At 40.8% G+C, this 27,687-nt stretch overlaps 1 protein-coding gene and 1 long non-coding RNA gene across 2 annotated transcripts in view; one reads left to right on the top strand and one right to left on the bottom strand.

Moving 5' to 3' along the window:
* Window positions 1-27,687, bottom strand: part of LOC309650283 — a 490,920-nt gene that overhangs the window by 8,553 nt on the left and 454,680 nt on the right. The gene's annotated exons all lie outside the window — the stretch shown is intronic.
* Window positions 1,119-27,416, top strand: LOC309650225 (myosin-2). Its single transcript, XM_082441341.1, has 40 exons — window positions 1,119-1,238; window positions 1,362-1,404; window positions 2,862-3,085; window positions 3,175-3,318; window positions 4,856-5,012; window positions 5,784-5,811; window positions 5,895-6,003; window positions 6,087-6,179; window positions 6,954-7,017; window positions 7,137-7,235; window positions 7,700-7,803; window positions 8,331-8,469; window positions 9,144-9,262; window positions 9,351-9,500; window positions 10,616-10,786; window positions 10,913-11,222; window positions 11,687-11,766; window positions 12,987-13,074; window positions 13,169-13,286; window positions 13,937-14,060; window positions 14,149-14,285; window positions 16,105-16,360; window positions 17,928-18,170; window positions 18,284-18,460; window positions 18,543-18,688; window positions 18,772-18,862; window positions 18,948-19,337; window positions 20,505-20,631; window positions 21,317-21,435; window positions 21,577-21,773; window positions 22,491-22,674; window positions 22,756-22,921; window positions 23,023-23,147; window positions 23,315-23,623; window positions 23,711-23,914; window positions 24,467-24,592; window positions 24,683-24,853; window positions 24,937-25,041; window positions 25,161-25,256; window positions 27,124-27,416. Exons 3-40 carry the CDS (start codon window positions 2,882-2,884, stop codon window positions 27,274-27,276), a joined length of 5,823 nt encoding a protein of 1,940 aa, XP_082297467.1. The 5' UTR covers window positions 1,119-1,238; window positions 1,362-1,404; window positions 2,862-2,881; the 3' UTR covers window positions 27,277-27,416.

The raw sequence follows: 27,687 nt of genomic DNA, 5'->3' as shown, positions 1-27,687 counted from the left end.
GAAGAACTATAAATTTTTAAAATGCAATTTCAACAGCTGTAAAAAATGTATGTGTGGCTTTACATTTTCGTGGCCTTCTTGGGCAAGGTTTCTCCACAATGGTAATTATCAAGAATGCACATACCCTATGCCCTCATTTAAAAATTTCTGATCAGGAAACGTGTCATTACTTCAAGTATAAAGTCAGATATAAGCAAGTCTTGTTCATGGCACCTAGCTGAAATTTCTCCTTAAAAGATTAAAAAAAGAAAATTGGAAGTTTTAGACACGTTCAGTATTTAATATATTCCTTAATGCTACGTATATTATATTTATGTTACATAAATAAATATAAAGACATGTTCTCACCACGGCCTTTATTTATATACATAACCAAATCACGCCCACGTTTTTCTAGCACGCTACACGAAGGTTATCATTTTTTTCCCCAGTGTGCTGACGTGAAAAATATTGAAAAGTACTCCCTAAAAGCACCTTTAAATATTCAGCCTTTCTTTTTGCAGGCAAGTCAAATGAGTAGTGGACAGGACATAGTGTGCTGTGTAAGGACTAGCCTGGGCAAAAGCAAAACAGTGAGAGAGGAAGGGTATTCCCAAAACTACACGAATATTGCAAGGGAGGACTTTCTTTTTAACTCGCTCAAGGCACATAGCTTAATTTTGCAGGGCTGGAAGAAAAAGATCGACAGGTAAAAATTAACCCTCACAAAATTAAAACAAATATTTGTCCTTTATTTCTATCATTTAATCTGTTAAATATGTAAAGTGATGCAACACAACCCCAAAAGGCATGCCCAGCAAGGCCAGGAGGAATTTATGAGGGAAGCCAGGTATTCTGGCTGCCCAGCCACTGCCCTTATCCACCAGCGTGAACCTTCCTTTCAGATCATCTTCTCAAATTATCCATAAGAGAGTTATCCACATACTCAATAAGAAAAATATTTCTAATTATATCCAACCATTCTTAACATGAATGAGATTTATGCGGGGATGCAAGATTGCCAAGACTTTTTTTGCCAAACGATTCCTTTTGACTTAAGAAAGAAGAAGCAGCTGCATAGTTTCCACAGCTATCCATATAAAAGGGCCCTTGGAATGAGGCTGACTCGTCCTGCTTTAAAAAGCTCCAAGGTAAGTGGGAACAGGACCGGCCTTTCAAGAGGGACACTGGCTGGCTACACTGCCCAGTGTCAGCTGCAGCTGCCGGCTGGGGTATTGCTCCTTCCGATACTGCACATTGTACGTGCATGACTTTTGTTGCCTTCTGTTTACAATAGCAAGTAATGCCACAAACAGGATTTTTGTTTTGCTTTGTTTTCTTTCTGGTTAACTAATCAAGTACTTTTTCCTCTTCTTTTATAGAACTGTCTCACTTCCAGGCTGCATCTTCTCACTTGCTAACAAGGTAAGATTTGGACTAACCAGTCCCTGGAGGAGAAGGCGAGAGAGCCTCTAGGACAGATTTGTGTCATTTAGCAACCTTTGAGAAAGTGCCTGTCTCAGTAAATACCTTAACAGCTGTATTTCAGGAAAGGTGTGGGAGAAGGAGACGGAGGACTTGCCTTTTAGAGCAATGCACCTCGTCTTAGGACTCAGGCACTGGTGGGACGACATTTTTGCAAGAGAATAGTTGTTAATAGAATATTATTTTGTTTCTGTAGGAAAAAAAAATCTGCACTAAGATTCCCTGGCTAAAAATCTCAAATTTGATAAAAACGTGTCCTGCTTTTAGAATTCATTTAGCAAACATGATCTCTAACAAATAAGAAGTACCTAGGAAAATGCTTCTTTCACTTCTTTAAAGACTTCTAAAAAGTTACTTCATCCAGTGCTGAGTGTTGTATGAAACCAAAACACTATGAATTTTTTGTCACACAGATAGTAAAGATATTAGTCTGCCCCACTACTACACACTGCATTTCTAAAGAGAGAGACTGGTGGGAAGATGATTAAAATGAGTTTCAAGTAATTTGATCACGTAATGACTGAAGTAGCATCCTCTGCTAAACCTTTCATTCTACTGATGCCACCGGCAACCTGCTGACAGCACAGAATGGAGCAGCCGGAGCCTGCCTCTTTCGGAAGGAAATGTGGAATAGCAGAGGGAGACTTTAATATGGAAGAATGAGGATAACATCTGCTGTGGCTTTTATCCTCAATTAGTTTAACTGGGTTAAACTGATTAACTGGATTTAATATGCAAAGAAATTATGTTAGAGAAACTCTACTAAGCACCCAGCTTAAAAAAAAAAAAATAGTAAACAAAATTATAATCGGACCCCCCGCCAAATCCGTTGAACATGAACACTTCTAGCTGAACATCTCAAGGAGAAAATAAAGTTCTCTTACGTTATATGGCAGGAAATGTAATTCTCTTGCATTATAATAAATGACATTTTATATCTAGTAGCCTCAACTATTTCAATTTGCTTTCTCAGTCATTATTTTAACTTTTCTTTTTCAAAGTGTCTTCCCTCTATCTCATGGGTTGTGGATTCAGAAAGGCAATATTATAATCCCTATTCTAAAGATGGAGACACTGAGGCTCAGAAAGATCAAGTGCAACCCAAGATCACAAGCTCCTTAGCAGCATGCAAGGCTACCGCCCAGCCCTCTTATTAGAACGTCATTCTTGAAGGATGAAAGAAGATAAAAAACCACTGTGTACAATGCTGGGTACACAGTGACCCCTGATGCCTTTGAGTCCTTGTAATATGTTTGTTTCAATAACTGTAGCATGGAGTACAGTGCACCTGCCTGATGAAATTTTCAACTGGGCCTATGAAATATCATCAAGATAGAGATTTATGGATATAGATGACAATCCAGAACCTCTACTATGAAATGTTTCATCTCCTTTAGGACCTCTGAGTTCAGCAGCCATGAGTTCAGACCAGGAAATGGCCATTTTTGGGGAGGCTGCTCCTTACCTCCGAAAGTCTGAAAAGGAGCGCATTGAGGCCCAGAATAGGCCCTTTGACGCCAAGATATCTGTCTTTGTGGCCGAGCCCAAGGAAGCCTTTGTCAAAGGGACTATCCAGAGCAGAGAAGGTGGGAAAGTGACAGTGAAGACCGAAGGAGGAGCAGTGAGTAGAGTCCCAGGAGCCAACCACATTCTACTGATGATTTTGTTTGGTCACTCAGTTGACAAACAGTTACCCTTCCTGTTTTCCAGACTCTGACAGTGAAAGAAGACCAAGTCTACCCCATGAACCCTCCCAAGTTTGACAAGATCGAGGACATGGCCATGCTGACCCACCTGCACGAGCCAGGGGTGCTGTACAACCTCAAAGAGCGTTACACAGCCTGGATGATCTACGTGAGTGCCCCCCACCCAAAGTGGGCTCTATCACTGGACCCTGTCAGCTCATTATAGTATAAATGGGTTACAAGTAGTGACTCATTGCGCTTTCACTAGTAATGTAACTAGTTAAAAGGTTCACGATTGCTGTTGTAAGGCACAACCCAACAGCTGGCACTTAATCCTTTGTCTTCTCATCCAAAGCCAGGCAAGGTCATTGTCCACTAGGACTGGGTTTGCCAGTGAGCCCTTGAACAAACACTGGAGCAGCTACTGTTTATATCTCAACCACATGCTTACATCTCCCCTCATCCCCATTCCTGATGCAGAATCATTCAGAAGGAAAATATAAACTCATGTATTAACACTTAAAAATAATGTTTTTAAAGACCAATTTTCACTCCTCCAAAATAACCACAATTTGTATCTCTGTGTTCTGGTCCCTTCCATGTGGAATGCCTCTTTGATGAAGACTTTCCAACTTCCCCAGGCAAAGTTGGATGTTGTGTCCTATTGTTTCTGTCTCTGCAATAACACTGACAATGTTTTTCCACCATCAGTCATTTACGTGTCTGTCTCCTACATAGACTGGAAGTTCCTCAAGGAACAACATCTCATTTATGTTTCATTCTTAGGGCCTTGTAGAGGCTTTGCACCTAATACAAACTCAGTAGTACTTTCTAATTGAATCTATTATGTTAGGTTGACATTTCTGTATAGGGTTTTTTTGTTTTTTGTTTTCTGTTTTCCGGCCGTACCATACGGCTTGCAGGATCTTAGTTCCCTGACCAGGGATCGAACCTGCGCCCCCTACAACGGGAGCTCAGAGTCCTAAGCACTGAACTGTCAGGGAATTCCCGTCATTTCTGTATAGTTTAGCCACTGCTGCTATTCAGCTGGACAACACCTACACAAGTGTACCTGGTGTTCAGAGTCAGCATCCGTTCTGATTGGTTGGTACTTATCCTAGACCAGTTGTCAAAGATTTTGGAAATCCATCTGTTGTAATCATAATGTATTTACATCATTTTGTGTTCTGTATCTTTATAACTCAGTAGTATTTTACAAATATTTCCCCAGTATTGCTGCATACCTTCATGTGTGCCTTTTTAAATGCCTGGATCATAGTATCTTAAGAAGATTTTCCATAGTTCACCTAACTATTCCATGTTGCTGAGTATTTAGGTACCAAATTTATGTTTTTATGAATTTGAATGTCTTAATGCTACAAAGGAAATATATGCCCATTTTCTAAACTACAGTAAAAATGTCTTATACTACATTTAAAAAACCCCAAAACTTTGGAGCTCCTGCTATGTGAAAATCACTGTGACAAATCCCAGGAGGAATAATGAGAAGTCTAAGCTACAGTCCCTTCCCTCAAGGATTCTGCTGTCTTGTTGAACCTTTCAACTAGTTTTCGTGCTGATGCCTTGAAGACATGTAGAGCACTTAATTAAAGTGTTCCTTTTAGTGAAAATTCATTTAATGAGTGAATTGCACAAATCACAGGAAAGGTGTTCGGCTAGTTATTCTTTCTTATTCCCTTGCATAGACCTACTCGGGCCTCTTCTGTGTCACCGTCAACCCCTACAAGTGGCTGCCGGTGTACAACCCCGAGGTGGTGGCTGCCTACCGAGGCAAAAAGCGCCAGGAGGCCCCGCCCCACATCTTCTCCATCTCTGACAACGCCTATCAGTTCATGCTGACTGGTGAGTTGGATGTTTTGTGCATCTTTTTAGAACAGAACCATAGGAGGAAAAGACTCTACCCGTCTCAGCACACTCTTCGAGGTGGTCCCCTAAATGCTATTGCCCTTTGCCCAGAACCAACCTAAACACACTCCAGATTTTAAGGTGTATCTGGTATTGAAACAGTTATACCGTACATCTTAGTCCTAGAATATTGTCTCAGCTAGGTCAATCTAAGTTACAACGGCACCCTGGGGAAAGGGCTGAAAGATTTCCCCTTCAGAGAGAGTAAAACATCAAAATGAACTTTTACTTTCCCTAAAAAATATGACTAAGGCCATGATTATTTCCAAAGCTACCACCTTTACCATATTTACTCCTTCTCACGCACTAAAAATATCTCTAATGCCTATTTTTCATTACTTCTTGTACCTACAATAAACATGCTACTAACTTGTCATCTAAATCCACCTGAAAACCCAAAAGTCCACTTCCGGTGAGTATTTAGTAGTGGAGTATAAAAAGAGAAAGTCTGCTGCTTCTTTGCAGCATTCTGTTTCAATGGTAGTCTGTATACTAATGTGCGGAGGGAGCCACAGGGAGCAGGAGACAAGGGTGCTGGAGAAGGTGCTAGGCCTAGGGCCACCAAGTCCTTGGGATTGCTGGAAAATACTAAGTCCATGCCATTTGATGTACTTTCCATTTACAAATACTGGGTTGGCCAAAATGTTCGTTCAGGTTTTTCCATAAGATGTTAGACAGTATTGACCGTCCTTAATTTCTCTTTTGTAGACCGAGAGAATCAGTCAATCCTGATCACGTAAGTAGATTTGATGCTTTCTTTTCATGACTGCAATAGCTACCAGCTTTGGGACCTCTACTGACTTGGTTTTTATTTGACAGCGGAGAATCCGGGGCTGGGAAGACTGTGAACACGAAGCGTGTGATCCAGTACTTTGCAACAATTGCAGTCACTGCAGAGAAGAAGAAGGAGGAAACTGGCAAAATGCAGGTGGGTCTGACTGGCGTGTCAGAATCAAGACTGGCAGGGCGTGCAGGAAGCCCCAGATGTGAGGACTGTTCTTGCCTTTGCAGGGCACTCTGGAAGATCAAATCATCAGTGCCAACCCCCTGCTGGAGGCCTTTGGCAACGCCAAGACTGTGAGGAATGATAACTCCTCTCGCTTTGTAAGTCTCTTGGACACTATTACAGACACTGCTCACTGGTCAAAATTTATGGGATGTTTGTGAATACATTCTCTGAGTCTTTTTCATTCCATTCCAATTTCATTATATTATACCATGGTTCTTTCCTTTTCCTCTGAGCATGTAATAACATGGATCCAAGTCCTGTCTAAGAAGATATATGACCCTATATCTGAGTTCTTATCTTTCACTATTTACAATTATCCACAATTTTTAAATTTTAAAGATAAAATTATTTTACCTAAAAAATAGGAGATAACACCTTTTTCTACCTGAAACAAACTGTCTCTGAATTGATTTAGTATTAAAATGTTAGCACTTCAAGTGTTTTGAGTTTCTCAAAGATTTGATATGATTCAAAAACAAAGTAGTGGACTTCCCTGGTGGCGCAGTGGTTAAGAATCCGCCTGCCAACGCAGGAGACACGGGTTCAAGCCCTGGCCTGGGAAGATCCCACATGCCGCGGAGCAACTAAGCCCATGCGCCACAACTACTGAGCCTGCGCCATAGAGCCCGCGTGCCACAACTACTGAAGCCCGTGCGACTAGAGCCCGTGCTCCACAACAAGAGAAGCCAGCACAATGAGAAGCCTGCACATCCCAACGAAGAGTAGCCCCCGCTCACTGCAACTAGAGAGAGCCTACACGCAGCAACAAAGACCCAACGCAGACAAAAATAAATAAAAATAAAATTTTTAAAAAAAAAAAAAAAAACAAAAAACAAAAACAAAGTAGTAATGTCAATTTTTCTTTCAAGGGTAAATTCATTAGAATCCACTTTGGCACTACAGGAAAACTGGCTTCTGCTGATATTGAAACATGTAAGTGCTTGGATATACTTTGCAATCATTTCTGTTTCTTATGACCTATAATATTGACTAAAATTTTCATCTCATATGAATTTTTACATTTTTCCTCTTTGTTATTTATTTCCTTCCAGATCTGTTAGAGAAGTCTAGAGTTACTTTCCAGCTTAAAGCTGAAAGGAGCTATCATATTTTTTATCAGATCACATCAAACAAGAAACCAGAACTAATTGGTAAGAAATGTCATAATTCCTTTTCAAAATTACTACACCCGCACCTAGCAATGCCTGGTCCAACTCAGTATTCCACGATGGAATTTTGTCAACTGTACACATTGTCTTGATTTTGAAAACAGCTTTGTAAGTTTGGTAAAAATTTATGTGTGCTCATTATAAAAATTCAAAGGGAAAACTGAAAATAACACCTCCAAATCCTATCACTATGAAAATAATCACTATAAACACTTGGATGAATATCATTCCAGTCATTTTCTGTAGATATATCTTTACAAATAGATACATACATACAGTAACTGGAATCACAGTTACATGCTCTTCCGTAATCTCTTTTTTTCATTGAGCAATAACATATCATGGCTTTTTCCATACCAGTGCCTTAGAATTTGTCTAGAAATCTGTTATTTTAATGAAGAGGATATTTCATTTCTGCCTACCTTTGCTCTGTTCCATGTACTTAGAAATGCTTCTGATTACCACCAACCCATATGATTTCCCATTCGTCAGTCAAGGGGAGATCAGCGTGCCAAGCATTGATGATCAGGAAGAACTGATGGCCACAGATGTAAGTAGAACACAAGAAAATTAGAATGATTATTCGGGGTCAGAGCAACGGTCCCGCTAGATAAATACTCAGTTTCTCGTAGAAATCACAAAAGAAGATTCAAAGATGGGCATGGATGTGCCACCTGGAGTCAACTGAAAAGACCGGGATGTGCCCCCGCAACATCTCACTTTCCCGTGATAGTCTTTTAAAGAGCTATCCTTTCTGAATTTCCCTAAACCATTTTTTTATAATCTACTTGCATTAAATCCATACCACCTCTCAAAATAATAAGTTTACTATCCTTGTTCTCTATTTTAAGTTTACTTTTTGCATCTTCAGAGGGTATGCACCTGTGATTCCAATGCTCTGTGCTGGCTTCTAGTTGACTAGCTCCCTAGACACCCAATCTAAGGAGTTCCTTGCTCCCATCGGTACTGGCAGTTTCCTCAGTCTGACCAACAAATCAGGAATTATCCAAATGTGAACTATTAATGGTAAACATGTGGATCATAACCTGACAGTTATTCTACTGGTTGTGTTGGCAGAGTGCTATTGATATTTTGGGCTTTACTAATGAAGAGAAGACCTCTATCTACAAGCTCACGGGGGCTGTGATGCATTATGGAAACTTGAAATTCAAGCAAAAGCAGCGTGAGGAGCAAGCGGAGCCAGATGGCACTGAAGGTATCAACTGGGTCATCCACCTGACTTCACGTTTGTTTGAAAATAACACTCTTTTTTTTTTTAAATTTATTTACTTAATTTATTTATTTTTGGCTGCATTGGGTCTCCGTTGCTGCGTGCGGGCTTTCTCTAGTTGCAGTGAGCAGGGGCTTCTCATTGCGGTGGCTTCTCTGTTGCAGAGCACGGGCTCTAGGCACGCGGGCTTCAGTAGTTGTGGCACGCAGGCTCAGTAGTTGTGGTTCGCGGGCTTAGTTGCTCCGCGGCATGTGGGATCTTCCCAGACCAGGGATCGAACCTGTGTCCCCTGCATTGGTAGGTGGATTCTTAACTACTGCGCCACCAGGGAAGCCCGAAAATCACATTCTTAACTTGTTACCCTTGAGCTTTCCTGGGAAGACAAATTCATTTCCAAGAATTGCATTTGAAAGTAGACCTAGATAAGATATGTGCGGCATGGGTATTAGGCATATGTTCCTACAATTTCTGAAGTTCTTTAGGGAACACTACCCATAACCAAGGTCTTGAACTTAGTGAAAAAAATGGACAAGAATACTCAAAAAGATATTCTGAAAACACTGCACAAAATGCCTGTAGCTTAAAAAAAATTTTTTTTATTTGAGGAAGTGGGTTGCTTTGGGCCATAATAACATCATTCTATCCTTTCTTCCTTTCAGTTGCTGACAAGGCAGCCTACCTCCAGTGTCTGAACTCTGCTGACCTGCTCAAAGCCCTCTGCAACCCCAGGGTCAAGGTCGGCAATGAGTACGTCACCAAAGGCCAGACTGTAGAGCAGGTAGGTGCATAATTCAAATTCACAGCCAGGGATGCAAGCATTTTACGGTCCTCTATGAACCTCAAGGGATACACCTTTGTCTTTCAAGGTGTACAATGCAGTGGGCGCCCTGGCCAGAGCCGTCTACGATAAGATGTTCCTGTGGATGGTCGCCCGCATCAACCAGCAGCTGGACACCAAGCAGCCCAGGCAGTACTTCATCGGGGTCTTGGACATCGCTGGCTTTGAGATCTTTGATGTGAGTTGGTAGTACGTTGCTAAGGGGTTTTTACAGTAAAGCAATGGAAACATCAATAAGAAGAAATCTGTGAATATTATAACCTTTTATTACCAATGTCAAAAAGTTATGCTAAAATTTAAAAGACAGTGATTGGGCAGCTAATCATTTATTGTAGTGGCAATCCCACTTCTATGAGGAATAAGCTACTTAATGAGGACTATTTAACTTGCTACATGATCCAAAGGGAGTCAGGAATTAGGTTGCTGTAGTGAGGGGTTTAAAAATCCCACAATGCAAAGTGGAGTTAATATAAAAATATCAAAATAAACCTGTGCAGTGCATAATATGCTCTGAATATATGGTAGGGAAACCATTCAGAAACACTTAGGCAGGTAGTAAGAGCTGAGAAAAGGTCAGTAATTTAGAGTCAGCATTAATAAATTCAATGCAAGGAACTCTTAATTCTCATCAATGTGATATGGGATTAAAAACTCATATTTGATTATAAAACACATTTTTCCTGCTTATAGTTTTAAAGAAGTTTATCTTTTTCTAATTATAAATGTAAAACTTAGGCATGGCAGAAATTATGGAAAATCAAGGAAAAGGAGTCCATGTTAATTCCACTATTTATATCTAGTTAATGTTAACATTTTGGCTTTTAAAAAAATATGAGTGTGTGTTAATATACTGTACATAATATTTGGAATCTTGATTGTTTTCGCTTCACATCGAAGAGTAAGGGTGGCGATTCTTGCTCTCTTGTTGCAGCGCTGACCATGATGGCTTCCACACGATACACTCCTCCCAGTCAGTTTCTAATGGGTTTCAAATTAGCTGTTAAATGAGTCAATAGAAAATGCATAAGACGATGGGAATAAACATGGAATGATTAAGTAGGAACTCAGAAAACACCTGAGTCAATTTAAGCAAGTGCAAGAAAAGAGAATTAATAATAATGATGATTTAGGATTTTGTATAAAATGGCAGCAGAGAAAACAGTAGATTTCACAGTCTCCCAAGAATTTTGATACCCATAATCTAAAGGCTATTCTACATTTTTAAATTAAAAAGCCCTATATCTTAAAATGCTCAATTTGCTAAGAGAAAAGTAAACACATCTGTTTATTTAGTTCAACAGCCTGGAGCAGCTGTGCATCAACTTCACCAACGAGAAACTGCAACAGTTTTTCAACCACCACATGTTCGTGCTGGAGCAGGAGGAGTACAAGAAGGAGGGCATCGAGTGGACGTTCATCGACTTCGGGATGGACCTGGCCGCCTGCATTGAGCTCATCGAGAAGGTCCGTTTCAAGTTTTGGAAACTATGTTTTGTGAGAACTAAATTATTCATTGCACCTTGTTTAATTCTATAGACAAAGAAAAATGCTTATATAGAATTGTAACTTTGTGTTGTGGTCTGCTTTCAGCCTATGGGCATCTTCTCCATCCTGGAAGAGGAGTGCATGTTCCCCAAGGCCACAGACACCTCCTTCAAGAACAAGCTGTATGAACAGCATCTTGGAAAGTCTGCCAACTTCCAGAAACCCAAGATGGTTAAAGGCAGGACCGAGGCCCACTTCTCCCTGGTGCACTACGCCGGCATCGTGGATTACAACATCACTGGCTGGCTGGACAAGAACAAGGACCCCCTGAACGAGACCGTGGTCGGGCTGTACCAGAAGTCTGCACTGAAAACTCTAGCTCACCTCTTCTCTGGGGCTCAAACTGCTGAAGGAGGTAATGCTCAAAAAAATCCCAACATGCTCTCCTGATATTACAAAATGTGATGTTAGATTGAGGCTAGTGATATCATAGCCCAGGCTGAAGTGTTGCAGGGCCAAATCTATTGTGCCTCCAAGTCCTGAGTAAGTAGGCTGCATTGTGATTATACATTCACTCCAGCACTGACGGAGGCCCTACTGCAAAGAGTCAGAAAGGAACTTTCAACATCTCAACCAATGAAAAGGCTTGGCTTCTATGATTCTCTCCTGCTTTTTCCTCCATATCTGCTGGTTATTGAGTACCACGGAAAAGTGGATGCAAACTTAGTTGACATATAAGATTCATTCAGGCTCAAACAGAGAGGTCATCTGTGTTGGAAAAATGTTCCATCTGAGCACAGAAATCAACAAATAGGCAAGAAATAGCCCTGTCAATTCAAAACTATGTTTGAATGACACCTTGTCTTATTTTTTCTCCAGAGGCGAGTGGTGGTGGGATGGTCAAGAGGCATGGTAAGAAGAAGGGCTCTTCTTTCCAGACCGTGTCTGCCCTTTTCAGAGTAAGAGAAACTATTTTTGACACTCTCTTGTTATTTTGGGAGTTTGCTTTTAAAAGCACAAAGTCTTCTCTCCACAAGTCATTTAGGAAAGGACTGACCTTAACTAATGGCTTCTGTTCATCTAGCTTTGAAGAGAAGAGCTTTAAATTACTTGGAAATGATCAGGTCATCTTTCATGCTAAGCCAAATAGTAACAAATATTTTATAGGAAATGTTATAAAACGTAATGCTCTGCTATGCATAATCTAGTTGAGTCTTGGAAATAAGCAATGGTGGGCTTCCTTGGTGGCGCAGTGGTTGAGAATCTGCCTGCCGATGCAGGGGACACAGGTTAGAGCCCTGGTCTGGGAAGATCCCACATGCCGCGGAGCAACTGGGCCCGTGAGCCACAACTACTGAGCCTGCGCGTCTGGAGCCTGTGCTCCGCAACAATAGAGGCCGCGATAGTGAGAGGCCCGCGCACTGCGATGAGGAGTGGCCCCCGCTCACGGCAACTAGAGAAAGCCCTCACACAGAAATGAAGACCCAACACAGCCAAATAAATAAATTAATTAAAAACAAAAACAAAAACAAAAAAACACAGGTGTCCAGCCTGCAAACAGTCATTTGGAAAAAAAAAAAAAAGCAATGGCATGTGCTCAAAGAGACTAAATCATCAGTAGGACTAATGAAAATCTAACAGCTAAGCTTTAAGGAACCTAATATGGTATCCATGTTCATAATCTAGTCAATTCTCAATTTAACTGGTAGGATTGTTCCCCTTATAGATAATCTTTATGCCCTAAAAGTTGATAGAGTTGGAAAGGGGAAGCTATATTTATGAGAATAAGTCCAAATGTCGTGCAGGCTTGTATTTCCTTCCTGGAGAACCTCAGAGTTTGGTAGGAGAAAGGGTGACCATCCAGGATGGGAAGGCAATGGCTTTGTAAATGTATGTGGGTGGCCAGGGACAAGGGTGGGAAGGAGGACGGTGCTTGTAAACACTGAGAAGAATCACCTGACAGCCTGCTTTATATGTGTAACTCCTGCCAACTCAAGTGGAGAAAGAGGTATTGAGGAGGAAACTGCATCTCAGGAGAAGTTTACCAAGGTGGTACCTTAAGTTAAAATGGTCCAGAAGGATCATTCAACTCAGCCATGGACATTGATTTTATAGACATCACCAAATGCTCATAACCATGTCTAAATCTCAGATAACAGGATTTTCCCTGATTCTACAGGAGAATCTGAACAAGTTGATGACCAACCTCAGGAGTACCCATCCTCACTTTGTGCGGTGCATCATCCCCAATGAAACGAAAACTCCTGGTAAGAAGTTCTAGAGTGGAAGCACAAAGCATGACTGCCATACCTCCTTTTAACAAAACTCTGCAGTGAAATAAATATGGTTTTTTTTTTTTAGGCGCCATGGAGCATGATCTTGTCCTGCACCAGCTGAGGTGCAACGGTGTGCTGGAGGGCATCCGCATCTGCAGGAAGGGGTTCCCAAGCAGAATCCTGTATGCAGACTTCAAACAGAGGTCAGACTCTCCTAATTATGGTGTTTCCTGGAGTTTAGTATAAATATATTTAGTGTAGGCAAAACAATTTAGTGAAAAACATGCCTTTGTTATTTTTAATTTGCTACAAAAAGAGTAAAAAATTATAAGCCTCAAAACACCTTTAAAACACAGATATACCACATACTAAGCACTCTAGAGACTTTTCACTGGATTTACCATGCTCCTGGCTTAGCTCATAGATGTCTACATTAACTTCAATAATTATGAGAACAACCATTTTTGAGTGCTTAATATGTTTGGATTATTTCACTTAATCCTTCCAAAAACTCAGTAGAGGTAAGTACTATCAATGGCAAATGCATCTACCAAGGATAATATGTTACATTTTATTGGTCATCTACACACTAATGTGAACAAAATTGTAGAATACTTTCCTGAGAACAGGGTCTGATGAGGCAGAAAGGAAAGTTGCAACTGTGCAGGAAGGTAAAATGGAATAAAAATAGACAGTAGATACTAGATTGACCATCTGTGTATACAATGTCCTTCCTGTGAAGAAAGAATCATTGTTTTAAAGCTCTGGGTTTTTTAAATGGATCATTTAACACTTAGCTACTACTAGTCTCATCAGTAAACCAAGTTTTAAAAAACTATATTTACTTTACCAGATACAAGGTATTAAATGCAAGTGCAATCCCTGAAGGACAATTCATTGACAGCAAGAAGGCTTCTGAGAAGCTCCTTGCGTCCATCGACATTGACCACACCCAGTATAAATTTGGTCACACCAAGGTAATAGTCTCTAAGGCCCACCAGACACTATGCCTGTCCCTTTGAAGTCTATGTAAAGTTTCTGATCTGCAACTCTGCCCACACACAGGTCTTTTTCAAAGCTGGCCTTCTGGGGCTCCTAGAGGAGATGCGAGATGACAAGCTGGCCCAGCTGATTACTCGAACCCAGGCCAGGAGCAAAGGGTTCTTGGCAAGAGTGGAGTACCACAGGATGGTGGAGAGGAGGTATACAAACATATTGCTTGTCTAGTCACATCCTTCAGAAGCATATTTGAGGTGGCTTACAGTTAAGGCTCAGATATGATAAGGCCACCAGAGTAAGAAGGGATGAATAAGAGTCTGATGCTGAAGTGGAGATATACATGTACCAGAAAAGTTAAGGTAGGAATCATCACCACGGAATGCATCGAATGCTTGGGTAAAAAATAAAAAAGAGAGGGAAGCATAATAAAAAAGAGAGAGAGATGTGTAGGTCTTATCTAACAAGAGAAAACATACCACTGAGTAAGCAGAGACAAAGTGTTGCCCTAGCATTTGGTTCTAATATGAATTTACTGGGTAGATCATTAAATAAGATACACTGAACTGCACAGCAGACAGTATTTTCAACAGTGGTTTTACTCAAGATGCAGAAACAACTTCATCTGATCATTTCTATTATTGAATTATTATGATTTAAATTATTAAGGGCAAAATAGGTGACAAAAATTTTTTCAGTAAGTTAATACAATTTCACCGAGGTACCTGGCACTTTAGTGATCGAATTTGATGCAGGGACAGAGTTCTAAGACTACGAGTCAGGTGTCTCAAACTGCAGGATGCATATGAACGGGATCCATAGGGAGAAATGCATTTTATATTGCCACCTGTATATCCATGCATACATGTATGTGTGTGTAAATATATAAATAATTTACATGGAACAGATTTTCTATCACCTGTAGTTCTGCTAATATCTTTTACTGTATTCTATTTCATTAAAAATAATAAGTTTGGTCATGAACCTATATATATACTTATATATATAGATATATATAGATATATATTGGGGCAATTAATTGCCCATGTATGAAGGTAATTAATTTTTAAAAATAATTTAGATTAAAACAAATGTGATGAGATTAGAGTAGAATGCAAAAATCATACAACATTAAAATATAAAACCAGAGATTTTTCAAAGAAATTCTGAGTTTTTAATGAGTCCCTTTATCCCATGCCCCACATCCCTGAGGGGTCTGGTTCCCCCTTCACTGCTCTCAGTGGCATTCACATAGGAAAGTTTGCGAAGCACTAAAGCAGAGCAGTACTTCTCAAAGGGTGGTCCTTGGACCTACACCATCAGCATCTCTTGCAAACTTGTTAAAAATGCAAATTTTAGGCCCCACCTCATATCTGCAGAATCTGAATCTCTGGGGAAAGGGTCCAGGAACCAGTATTTGATGAGATGAGATCATCAAGACATTAGATGAGGGACTTCCCTGGTGGCGCAGTGGTTAAGAATCCGCCTGCCAATGCAAGGGACACGGGTTCGATCCCTGGTCTGGGAAGATCCCACATGCCGCGGAGCAACTAAGCCCATGCACCACAACTACTGAGCCTGTGCTCTAGAGCCCGCGATCCACAACTACTGAGCCTGCGTGCCACAACTACTGAAGCCCGTGTGCCTAGAGCCTGTGCTCCGCAACAAGAGAATCTACCGCAATGAGAAGCCTGCGCACCACAACGAAGAGTAGCCCCCGCTTGTCACAACTAGAGAAAGCCCACACGCAGCAACAAAGACTCAACGCAGCCAAAAAAATAAAATAAATTAAAAAAAAAGAAGTTAGATGATTCTTATGCACACCAAAGTTTGAGAAGCACCAACGTAGAGAAAGGAATGATTAATGAGTCCTTGACCACCATCCCCAAATATAAGTTCTTTCATCTGTGCTTTTGAAAGTAGGTGAGGAACATGGTGGAGGGCAGAACCTCCAACTCTCACTGCCAAGATTTCATCTCATTTCATCATCCACACAATATCTAATTTGCATCAATTAAATTTCAGGGAGTCTCTCTTCTGCATCCAGTACAATATCCGAGCCTTCATGAATGTCAAGCACTGGCCCTGGATGAAACTCTTCTTCAAGATCAAGCCCCTGCTAAAGAGTGCGGAGACGGAGAAAGAGATGGCCACCATGAAGGAAGAGTTCCAGAAAACCAAAGATGAACTCGCCAAGTCAGAGGCAAAAAGAAAGGAACTGGAGGAAAAATTGGTGACTCTAGTACAAGAGAAGAATGACCTGCAGCTCCAAGTTCAGGCTGTAAGTAGTGGTATCATCCTGTGTACTGCTAATCAGGACGCAAGCGCTATGACTCTAGCCACAACTAGAGGCAGTGAGTTGGGTAGTCAGTGTGAGAGACACTCACTGGAGGGAGAAGGTTAAAGCACTCTGATGGTACTAATGAAGTCCTTATTCCTTCATCACCCAATAAGTGCCCCCAAACCAGAACCAGGGCAATGAGCTAGAACTGACCATTTTCTTCCATTCTGTACAATTTCATCAAACTACAGGGTTTACAACTTCTTTTCCCTATGAAGACAGTCCTTGAAAGTGATTTTAACACGAAGCTAGCCGAAATAAAATATTAAGGAGAGGATAGCATGGAGAGAGTGATTTGTTTTCTCTGAAACATCCCTGAACTTCTAGGTGTCTATGGGTCTTAAATCACAGCATGTATAGCTGACAAATGACAGTATTCTACATCAATTTTTATTGAATTATTGTTTGTTATTGATCTCCAAAACTGAGATTTGCTCTTTCCAATCCATCTCCATAGTCAGTGCCGTATCACATCACACCCGGATTGCTGCATCAGTACCTAACTTGCTCTGCCTACCCCCAACTCTCTCCCTCCATCCAGCCTGCTGCTACTCCCAAACCAAGTATTTTAGAATTGCTTCCATCAACTCTGAAATGTAATTTATGAGACTGTCTTTCATTTGGAGTGAACTGAATTGGTCTGGTATAATTTACTCATCACAAAACCATATGTTTTTCCTGCTGATTAAGATTGGTCTCTTCTGTCAAGTTTGGGCGGTGTAATAATTCCTTCTTTTAGATTACAGAAGGGAAAAGAACTGTTTTTCTGTCCCCACCCGTTCCAAATCTATCCTGAATTCTCTTCTCTTGTCCATAGGGAATCACTTAGACTCTGTCCTACACCACTATACTCACTACCTGGCTATCTGCAGCACATTTTATTCTTTTATGTATTCGAAGACTGATATGGAGGCTCACTGATGAATGTATCTATCAATTTCTCTCTCATTTCCTGTCCACCCCCAACCCTCTTAAGTAGAAACATAGGTTGCTAGGAATTTCTTGATCACTTTATGCCTCAAATAGAATTTAGAGCATCTTAACCAGGGTCATCCTCCAAGACTACAATGGGAAATAATTCAGTAGCGGCTACATCCAGAATTTCTCCTGCTGGAATCCTTTCTCTCCTCCTGATCCTTCTCCCAATAAATTCATTTCTAAAAGACCAAATCCTACCCATTCTCAAAGCCCAACTCAAATGCCACTTCATTCATGAAACCATATCTGATACAACTTCTCTGATCTCTTATGTCACTAATTGGTTTCTGAATTAATGGTAGCTTGTTGGGGTTAAGTTTTCTAATCTACTGTAGAATATTCTCTTCTCAAGGAACAGGACAATATCTGATACATTTTGTTTTTCTCACAATGTGGAGCGTCCTGAATCACACACAGCAGGTGGTTCATAAAAGTTTAAGCCAAAGAACCAACAGTGGTGATTTACACCGTTATCATTGTGAAATACTTCATTCTTACTTCCCAATTTTGATTTTGTTTCCAATTCAAGGAAGCTGAAGGCTTGGCTGATGCAGAGGAAAGGTGTGACCAGCTGATCAAAACCAAAATCCACCTCGAGGCCAAAATCAAGGAGGTGACTGAGAGAGCTGAGGATGAGGAAGAGATCAATGCTGAGCTGACGGCCAAGAAGAGGAAACTGGAGGACGAATGTTCGGAACTGAAGAAAGACATAGATGACCTTGAGCTGACACTGGCCAAGGTTGAAAAGGAGAAACATGCCACAGAAAATAAGGTAGGAAACGTATACAAGGAAAGTTTACTTTTTTATTATTATTAGGGGATACAAGCATAAAACTGAAGCCACCAAAATGTAACATGTAATGCAAAGTGTTTTTACTTCCTAAGGTGAAAAACCTCACAGAAGAGATGGCAAATCTGGATGAAACCATCGCAAAGCTGACCAAGGAGAAGAAGGCCCTCCAGGAGGCCCACCAGCAGACCCTGGATGACCTGCAGGCAGAAGAGGACAAAGTCAACACTCTGACCAAAGCTAAAACCAAGCTAGAGCAGCAAGTGGATGACGTAAGTCTAGGATTATCAAGGAAATTATTTTCTTTGAAAGGAAGCTAAGCAATCCTTTTGACTCAACATTATTTGTATTTAGCTTGAAGGGTCTTTGGAGCAAGAAAAGAAACTTCGCATGGATCTAGAAAGAGCTAAGAGGAAACTTGAAGGTGACCTCAAGTTGTCCCAAGAGTCCATAATGGACATTGAAAATGAAAAACAACAACTTGATGAAAAGCTCAAAAAGTAAGTATGAAAGAATTGCTTATGAACTTGCTTCCAATGTTGCATATGAACTCAACTGTTATCCTTTGCTACTTTTCAAAAAGGAAAGAGTTTGAAATCAGCAATTTGCAAAGCAAGGTTGAAGATGAACAAGCACTTGGCATTCAACTGCAGAAGAAGATCAAAGAGCTGCAAGTAAGTTCATATTTCCATCAGTCTGGCTCAAAGAGGCACAGTTATGACATAAAAAAGCTAAAATTGAGCTTTTCCCCACTGCCAGGCCCGCATCGAGGAGCTGGAGGAGGAGATCGAGGCAGAGCGGGCCTCCCGCGCCAAAGCAGAGAAGCAGCGCTCAGACCTCTCCCGGGAGCTGGAGGAGATCAGCGAGCGGCTGGAAGAGGCCGGCGGGGCCACTTCAGCCCAGATTGAGATGAACAAGAAGCGGGAGGCCGAGTTCCAGAAAATGCGCAGGGACCTGGAGGAGGCCACCCTGCAGCACGAGGCCACGGCGGCCGCGCTGAGGAAGAAGCACGCGGACAGTGTGGCCGAGCTGGGGGAGCAGATTGACAACCTGCAGAGGGTCAAGCAGAAGCTGGAGAAGGAGAAGAGTGAGATGAAGATGGAGATTGATGACCTTGCTAGCAACGTAGAAACTATCTCTAAAGCCAAGGTACCGCAGTCTGAGAAATTGTCATTTACAACAATGACCCTTTATGTGCATGTCACAGTTTGCACAGGCCCCTTCACACACAACATGTCATTTGTTTTTTGTAGTAATCCAGGAGGTAAGCAAGAAAGATATTAGTATTTGTATTATTTCCACTTAATCATATGAAGAAACTAATATTCAAAGAAGTTAAGCACATCGGCCCCATGACACTACTAACAAATGACAGCACCAGCAGTGAGCATAGGTTGTGAGTGTTCTCTTGTTCTCCAACTGGAGAACACAGGTCTCCAAAATTCTCAATTATCCAATAAGCAAAGTTTCATTGTACATAAAAACAATCAAGTATTTATAAACATGCTTTTAGAAAACATGCCATTCAATTCTCACAAAATCTTAAATTTAGTACATGACCTTTAAATTTTTTATTATAGGCATACCTCAGAGATACTGCGGGTTTGGTTCCAGACCGCCACAATGAAGCAACTATCAAAATAAAGCAAGTCACACAAATGTCTTGGTTTCCCAGTGCATATAAAAGTTATGTTTACACTATTCAGTAGCCTATTAAGTGTGCAATAGCATTATGTCTAAAAAAATACATCCCTTAATTTAAAAATACTTTATTGCTAAAAAAGTGCTAACCATCATCTGAGCCTTCAACGTGTCATAGTAGTAACATCAAAGATCACTGATCACAGATCACCGTAACAAATATAATAATGAAAAAGCTTGAATATTGTGAGAATTACCAAAATGTGATGAGAGACATGAAGTGGGCAAATGCTATTGGGAAAATGGCACTGACAGACTTATTGGACACAGGGTTGCCACAAACCTTCAATTTGTAAAAAAACAAAAAACAAAAAAAAAACAAAAAAAAACAAAAAACAAAAAAAAACGCAGTATCTGTGAAGAGCAGCAAAATGAGGTATGCCTGGAATACTGAACAAAGCTTCACAATCAGCTTTTTAAAAACCCCAATGTATAGTTTCATCTTAGGACAGCAATCATAAAATATATAGAAAAAATTCTAATATATCATATTACATATAAGAAAATTTATTTTATATGTCAAAATAAATATTTTTCTGTTTTAGAAGAAACTGCAGCCATAGCAAAATATTATTAAAATGTCTTCATTTGCTTCTTCTACTTTTTCTCTCACAGGGAAACCTAGAGAAGATGTGCCGCACCCTGGAAGACCAACTGAGCGAGCTGAAATCGAAGGAGGAAGAGCAACAGCGGCTGATCAGTGACCTGACAACCCAGAGGGGACGCCTGCAGACGGAATCTGGTAACTCTCTCCTCTATGAGGCCTAAAAGTGGAGATGATGTGGTCAAAAACAACTGATATGGTGATGTGAGAGCCTAATAAAAGCAACTGAGAACATGTGTGATTCAGCGAACAGCTCAGGCTCTCAGCCTACATGCAAGGTCACCTGGGGACAATGCAGGAGATGAAGACTTCCATAGGACTGGGCCAAGCTCTGCTCCACAAAGGCCTTGAGGATTTGGTCACATGGAGGGGATGCTTGGGATCAGGAGTCGCTCCAGCATGGGCTTCTGTTTTAGACCAAGCTTCTTTTTATCTAGATCAGAGTGAACCAAATTCCTGAATAGGGCAATGGATAACCCAGTCCCTCAAAAGTCTTATGAAACAGGGACAATGTAGAATTAGACATTTTAGCTACCTTCTCTGACAGCTATCAACAGGTTTTGCACAATATTATATAACCCTGAAAGAATCAGTTATGGAGAGAACAAAGAGAATTTAGGCTGTATTTATTCATTCAGGTTAATATGTAAGTTTCACCATAAAAATCAGAAATTTGACATTAGCATGAAGGTGTCAACAGAGAATTCAATCATCTGAGTACTCAACTGGAAGGCGGTGTTGAGAGTTTAAACTTATTTCTAATATGGGCTTGCAAAACTTTTTCTTTGCTTTAAAGAGTGGTGCCATTTCTTTTGCCTGTCAGGTGAACTTTCACGTCAGCTAGATGAAAAAGAATCTTTGGTGTCTCAGTTATCAAGGGGCAAGCAAGCATTTACTCAACAGACTGAGGAATTAAAGAGGCAACTTGAAGAGGAGATAAAGGTAACTATCGTTGTAAGACTCATTTTTTTCCCCTAACCTGACCCTAATTGGAGTCCATTACACCAACTTTAAAAAGGCTTTGAAACTTAAGAATTAAACAATTAAATATCCAGTAAAAAGAAGGTGTAACTACCTCCACAGGCCAAGAACGCCCTGGCCCACGCCCTGCAGTCCTCCCGCCACGACTGTGACCTGCTGCGGGAACAGTATGAGGAGGAGCAGGAATCCAAGGCTGAGCTGCAGAGGACGCTGTCCAAGGCCAACAGCGAGGTGGCTCAGTGGAGGACCAAGTACGAGACGGACGCCATCCAGCGCACAGAGGAGCTGGAGGAGGCCAAGTATGTGCGCAGATAGGAGAGAATGTGCAGAGAACGCTGGATGTTGAATCAGAAAGACACAACCTTTGAAGATTCAGTGAATTAGCCCACAAACGTTCATTAATTAGCTCCTATTTGCCAGGCACTATCAGGCCCTGAGAATAAGACATGAATAAAGCAAACACCATCACGACCCTCCTAGCCTCAAATCTAGTTAAGAAAACAAAGAATAACAAGTAATTATACAGATAATCAGCCTTATTGCTGGTTGTCAAGCACACCAAGCTCACTGCTGCTTCAGGGATTTGCAGTTGTTGGCCCCTCTGTGTCTGGAATACTCTCCCCCCAGATCTCCCTCTGGCTCACTCTGACTTCTTTTAGATCTTGACTCAAACATTACCTCCTTGGAGAGGACTTCCCTAAGTATCTAGAATAGTTGGCCACGCCGTACTCCATTTTATTTTCCTTCACTGCACTTATATCTGCAATATGTTGTTATGCGTTTTCTCACTTGCTTATTGTTTCTCACTTGTTTGGAAGCTTCATGAGGCAGGGACCTTTTCTGTCCCGTTCACTGCTGTATACTCAACATCTGGTTCGTAAAAGCAGCTCATCAATATTTGTTGAGTGAATGAATGGATATTTTTAATATGAAGTTCCCCATACTTTTCAGCATGGTAATAGTTCATAATTCTTGGTTTGGTTCACTTCTTTCTACAAACATACATAATCTTCAAGGAAGAAGCTGGCCCAGCGGCTGCAGGCTGCTGAGGAACATGTAGAAGCCGTGAACGCCAAATGTGCTTCCCTTGAGAAGACGAAGCAGCGGCTCCAGAATGAGGTCGAGGACCTCATGCTCGATGTGGAGAGGACAAACGCTGCCTGCGCAGCTCTGGACAAAAAGCAAAGGAACTTTGATAAGGTAGTCTCTACAGCAGCCTCTGCTCTCCACCATTGTCCTCTATCCTTTCCAGGAGGTAACCACTCTCGGTGGGTGTTTCAGGTCCTGGCAGAATGGAAACAGAAGTATGAGGAAACTCATGTCGAGCTCGAGGCTGCTCAGAAGGAGGCCCGCTTTCTTGGCACTGAGCTGTTCAAGATGAAGAACGCCTACGAGGAGTCCTTGGATCAGCTAGAAACTTTGAAACGAGAGAACAAAAACTTGCAGCGTGAGTCCCTTTCACTTTCAATAATTTTCATGCCTTGGAGGAACCTTCCTCTTATGTCCTCTGTCTGATCAAACCTCTACCCATCTTTACCCAAACAACAGAGGAGATTTCTGACCTCACTGAGCAGATTGCAGAAGAAGGGAAACGTATGCATGAACTGGAGAAAATAAAGAAACAAGTGGAACAAGAAAAGTCTGAAATTCAGGCTGCTTTAGAAGAAGCAGAGGTACAAGTCAAAAATGTGCATTGTAAACAGATTCAAAAAAAAAATTAGGACTAGCCACATATATTGAACAGAAAAAGAAACAGCACAAAATTAGTGGAAGGAACATGTGCAGAAAAACTTCTGAATGCTTCCATTCCCTGCTAATGTCACCCCTTGCTGTCATTAAGGCATCTCTTGAACACGAGGAGGGAAAGATCCTGCGCATCCAGCTGGAGTTGAACCAAGTCAAGTCTGAAGTTGACAGGAAAATCGCTGAAAAGGATGAGGAAATTGACCAGCTGAAGAGGAACCACATTAGAGTCGTGGAGACCATGCAGAGCATGCTGGATGCTGAGATCCGGAGCAGAAATGATGCCATCAGGCTCAAGAAGAAGATGGAGGGAGACCTCAACGAAATGGAAATCCAGCTGAACCACGCCAACCGCACGGCTGCTGAGGCCCTGAAGAACTACAGGAACACCCAAGCCATCCTCAAGGTAAATGGGCTCAGGAGATGGTCCCAGGGCAGTTGGGGTGACTGCAGCCCTGAGAACAAGGTGTCTCAATGATCGTTCATTCCACAGGATACCCAGCTCCACCTGGATGATGCTCTCCGGGGCCAAGAGGACCTGAAGGAGCAGCTGGCGATTGTGGAGCGCAGAGCCAACCTGCTGCAGGCCGAGATCGAGGAGCTGCGGACCACCCTGGAGCAGACGGAGAGGAGCAGGAAGATGGCAGAGCAGGAGCTCCTGGACGCCAGCGAGCGCGTCCAGCTCCTGCACACCCAGGTGGGATTCAGCACAAAGAATTCACCTTCAGTAAATGCTTACACCCCAGAAAACATAAGCTTGATTTTTTTTATATGACAGTCAGGTTTTATACTGCTACCAAATTTTCAATGCATTACTGAGAAATCTTTCACTGTTTCATTTTGTACATATTATTATAGATTACTTCCTAAAATATTCTAAGGCTTCCCATATTCTTTTGTGTTAATATCTTTACTGACCCTGGTTATCAATATTGACATATTTATTGTGGAAAAGTGAAATATTCAAACATCTGTTATAATTTTGTCCCTGTGAGTGGTCTCATTGGTAAATGGTGGTTATAAAATTATAAAGCTATTTAGTCTAATTATGAACTATGTACTTGAAAATGCTAAATATTCTATAACATTTCTATTTTAATTAATTGTATTGCATAGCAAAGTAATATTAAAGGGCATTTGACTTGCAAATTTTTATCTGAAATTATTTTCAAGAAAAATGTTTTTTAAAAAGTACCACTAAGTAGTTTAGTAACATGATTAAAAGAACATATAACTTACTTTTAAACAGAACACCAGCCTGATCAATACAAAGAAGAAGCTGGAGACAGACATCTCCCAAATGCAAGGAGAGATGGAGGACATTATCCAGGAAGCTCGCAACGCAGAAGAGAAGGCCAAGAAGGCCATCACTGATGTGAGCAGAGGGCCACATAGGGGTGGTCAAACTACAGTCTTGATGGGCTACCTCAGCTCTCTCAACTGGTTTTGTTTTACTGCTAATTAGGCGGCCATGATGGCCGAGGAGCTGAAGAAGGAGCAGGACACCAGCGCCCACCTGGAGCGGATGAAGAAGAACCTGGAGCAGACGGTGAAGGACCTGCAGCACCGCCTGGACGAGGCTGAGCAGCTGGCCCTGAAGGGCGGCAAGAAGCACATCCAGAAGCTGGAGGCCAGGGTGGGTCTCTCAATATCTATCTATTTCCATTTGTTCCCAATGCCTTACTGGATCAAAGTTCTTAAGAGCCTACTCATTCGCAGGTGCGTGAGCTGGAAGGAGAGGTTGAGAGTGAGCAAAAGCGTAGTGCGGAAGCTGTCAAGGGCCTGCGCAAATACGAGAGGAGAGTGAAGGAACTTACCTACCAGGTACAGCAACAGTTTTTATCAGCTAAGCACTCCTTGCATATACAGGAAACAGTCACATGCGATGATACAAGAGTCATGTGCTTTTGAAGTAAGGCCCTGTGGTTTTTATCATCTTTCAGACGGAAGAAGATCGGAAAAATATACTCAGGCTTCAGGACTTGGTAGATAAACTTCAGGCAAAAGTGAAATCTTACAAGAGACAAGCTGAGGAGGCTGTAAGTATCCTTAAGACAGAGGGAAGGGAGAAGTCCTCTGTTAAGAAAAACTAATAAATAAATAATTAGATTTACTATTTACTTCTTGTAGTAAATAAGCTGTTTGCTTCATAGAAGACTGTGTACTTCTTAGAAACGTTTGCACATTTTTTAACTTATTGCTTACTATTTGTAATACTAATAGATTGATTTTTAAAGTTAACATTCAACCCACAAAGAAACCTCAAAAAATTTCAAAGCAGAAATAATACAGGCCACATTCTCTAGCCACAGTGTGATAAAGTTGTAAAGTAATGAGAACATATAAACAAAAATTTCCAAGCACTTAAATGTTAAAAAACTAACTTTCCTAAAAAACGTTTGGATTAAATTAAATAAAAACATAATTACTGAATAATTTTTAACTGTAAACAAAATTTCAAGGAAGATGAGACATTTATAAGCCTAGAATGTAACCAAAGCTGTCCTTGAAGGACAATTCATTGCTTTATATGCTTTCATCATGAATCAAGAATTTTAAAAACTGAAGAAAACTGACAGTCCAATAAAGAAATCATAAATAATAATAAAATAACAAAAGTAAGAGGTGTTGATAAAGATAAAGGTAGAAATTAATGAATTAGAGTATTCTATTTTCTAATTTGATAATCTCACTAACATCTAGGGAAGTAATAAAATAAATACACTTATAACTAGATTAATCAAGGAAAAAGTGAGAGAAAATACAAACTCACAACAATACAAATGAGAAATGGGACAAACCATACAGGTAGAAAGGTTATTTTTTAAATGTAAAATATAAATCTGTTATGACAGTTAAAATCTTAAAGAAATATGAGAATATAATTTACTAAGTTGGCTGAATAAGTTATTTCAGAAATACTTCTGAAAATGGACTCAGGTCCAGATATGTCTTTCAAAATTTCAAGGAACAGATAATCCCTGAGCTATGTAAGCCATTCCAGAGCATGGGAAAAGATGAAAAGCTTTCCAAATCATTTTAAGAAGCTTGCATAACCCGCATACCAAAACCTGTCCAAAAGAGAACAGGGGGGAAGACACTAAAGGCAGTTTTATTCATGAGTATAGTTATAGCAACCCTTACTTTTATTAAGGAGACTGTCGGGACTTCCCTGGTGGTCCACTGGTTAAGACTCCGTGCTCCCAATGCAGGGGGCCTGGGTTTGATCCCTGGTCAGGGAACTAGATCCCACATGCGTGCCGCAACTAAGAGTTCACATGCCACAACTAAGGAGCTCGCCTGGTGCAACTAAGACCCGGCGCAACCAAATAAAAATAAATAAATATTAAGGAGACTGTCCATCAGTGATTAAATAGGCTTAATTCCTACAAAGTAAGGATTACTTAATATTAAGGAGTCTGTCAATAGAATCATTACATCCAAAGTAGGAGAAAAAAAGTGATTGTTTTGAAATGTGCCAAAATGATATATGATAAAATTAAACATTTATTTCAATATAAAGAAGCTATTAAGAAATTCATCCTTAATGATAAAGAATATCTAACTCGAGCGAATAGTCATCTTCCAGCAAGCATTAACAAGCATGATTTTATCCTTGCCTTCTTCTCTGCTCTTATATTTTTCTTACTCTAATTGTGGTACATATTTTTTTTCCACCTTTTGGTTGCAAAAATAGAGTTGCGATGATTTATGAGACACGAAGCCCCAAATAAATCATAAAGTTAATTTCAATGATAAGCAAAATTCAGAAGGTGGTAAGACAATAAGGTTTCCCGCTGGGTATTTTAACTTTTCTGCAGATGGCAAGTCCTTTCTTCCCTTAGGCCTACAGAGTCTAGAAAGATGCCCAGTATCGGTGCCTTACAATTCCATTTTTATTCTCAGGAGGAACAATCCAATACAAATCTATCTAAATTCCGCAAGCTCCAGCATGAACTGGAGGAGGCCGAGGAAAGAGCTGACATTGCCGAGTCCCAGGTCAACAAGCTGCGGGTGAAGAGCCGGGAGGTTCACACGAAGATCATAAGTGAAGAGTGACCATGTCCTGACGCTATGGAATGACTGGAGAGAGGCACAAAATGTGAAGTCTTTGGTCATTTCTCTCTGTAATTATTGTCTATCCTGCCCTACTGCAAAAGAAGTAAAGAGCACAGGGCACTGTGCAAGCAATATCCTTAGGCTGGTCTTTTCTTTTCTCTCTCTCTCCTGAAGCGATGTCAAAACTTGAATAATCACAAGACTACCAAACAATCACATTTGACCTGCCACTAAGAAGGAATTATGTACTTGCTTTTATTTTAGGTCTATAGTAATACTTTAAGACCATAAAGTTGTCACTGATCAGGGAAGCCTGTTCTGATGCACAGAAATACGGAAGTTATTTTTATTTCTAACCTTTCCCTAATATTGGGGTATAGTAGGATCTTAGAAAGCTCCTGCTTCCCCTAA

The sequence above is a fragment of the Balaenoptera physalus genome (genome assembly GCF_965194825.1).
Source record: "Balaenoptera physalus genome assembly, chromosome: 20".
NCBI classification, from domain to species: domain Eukaryota; kingdom Metazoa; phylum Chordata; class Mammalia; order Artiodactyla; family Balaenopteridae; genus Balaenoptera; species Balaenoptera physalus.
This window is presented reverse-complemented; position numbering and strand designations above follow the sequence as displayed.

Bases quoted from the DNA above. Each gene is read 5' to 3' on its own strand.
- LOC309650225 (XM_082441341.1), top strand. From the start codon at position 2,882: ATGAGTTCAGACCAGGAAATGGCCATTTTTGGGGAGGCTGCTCCTTAC. The intron at 8,470-9,143 runs GTATCAACTGGG...TCTTCCTTTCAG, and splicing joins GGAGCCAGATGGCACTGAAG to TTGCTGACAAGGCAGCCTAC. The intron at 23,624-23,710 runs GTAAATGGGCTC...TTCATTCCACAG, and splicing joins ACACCCAAGCCATCCTCAAG to GATACCCAGCTCCACCTGGA.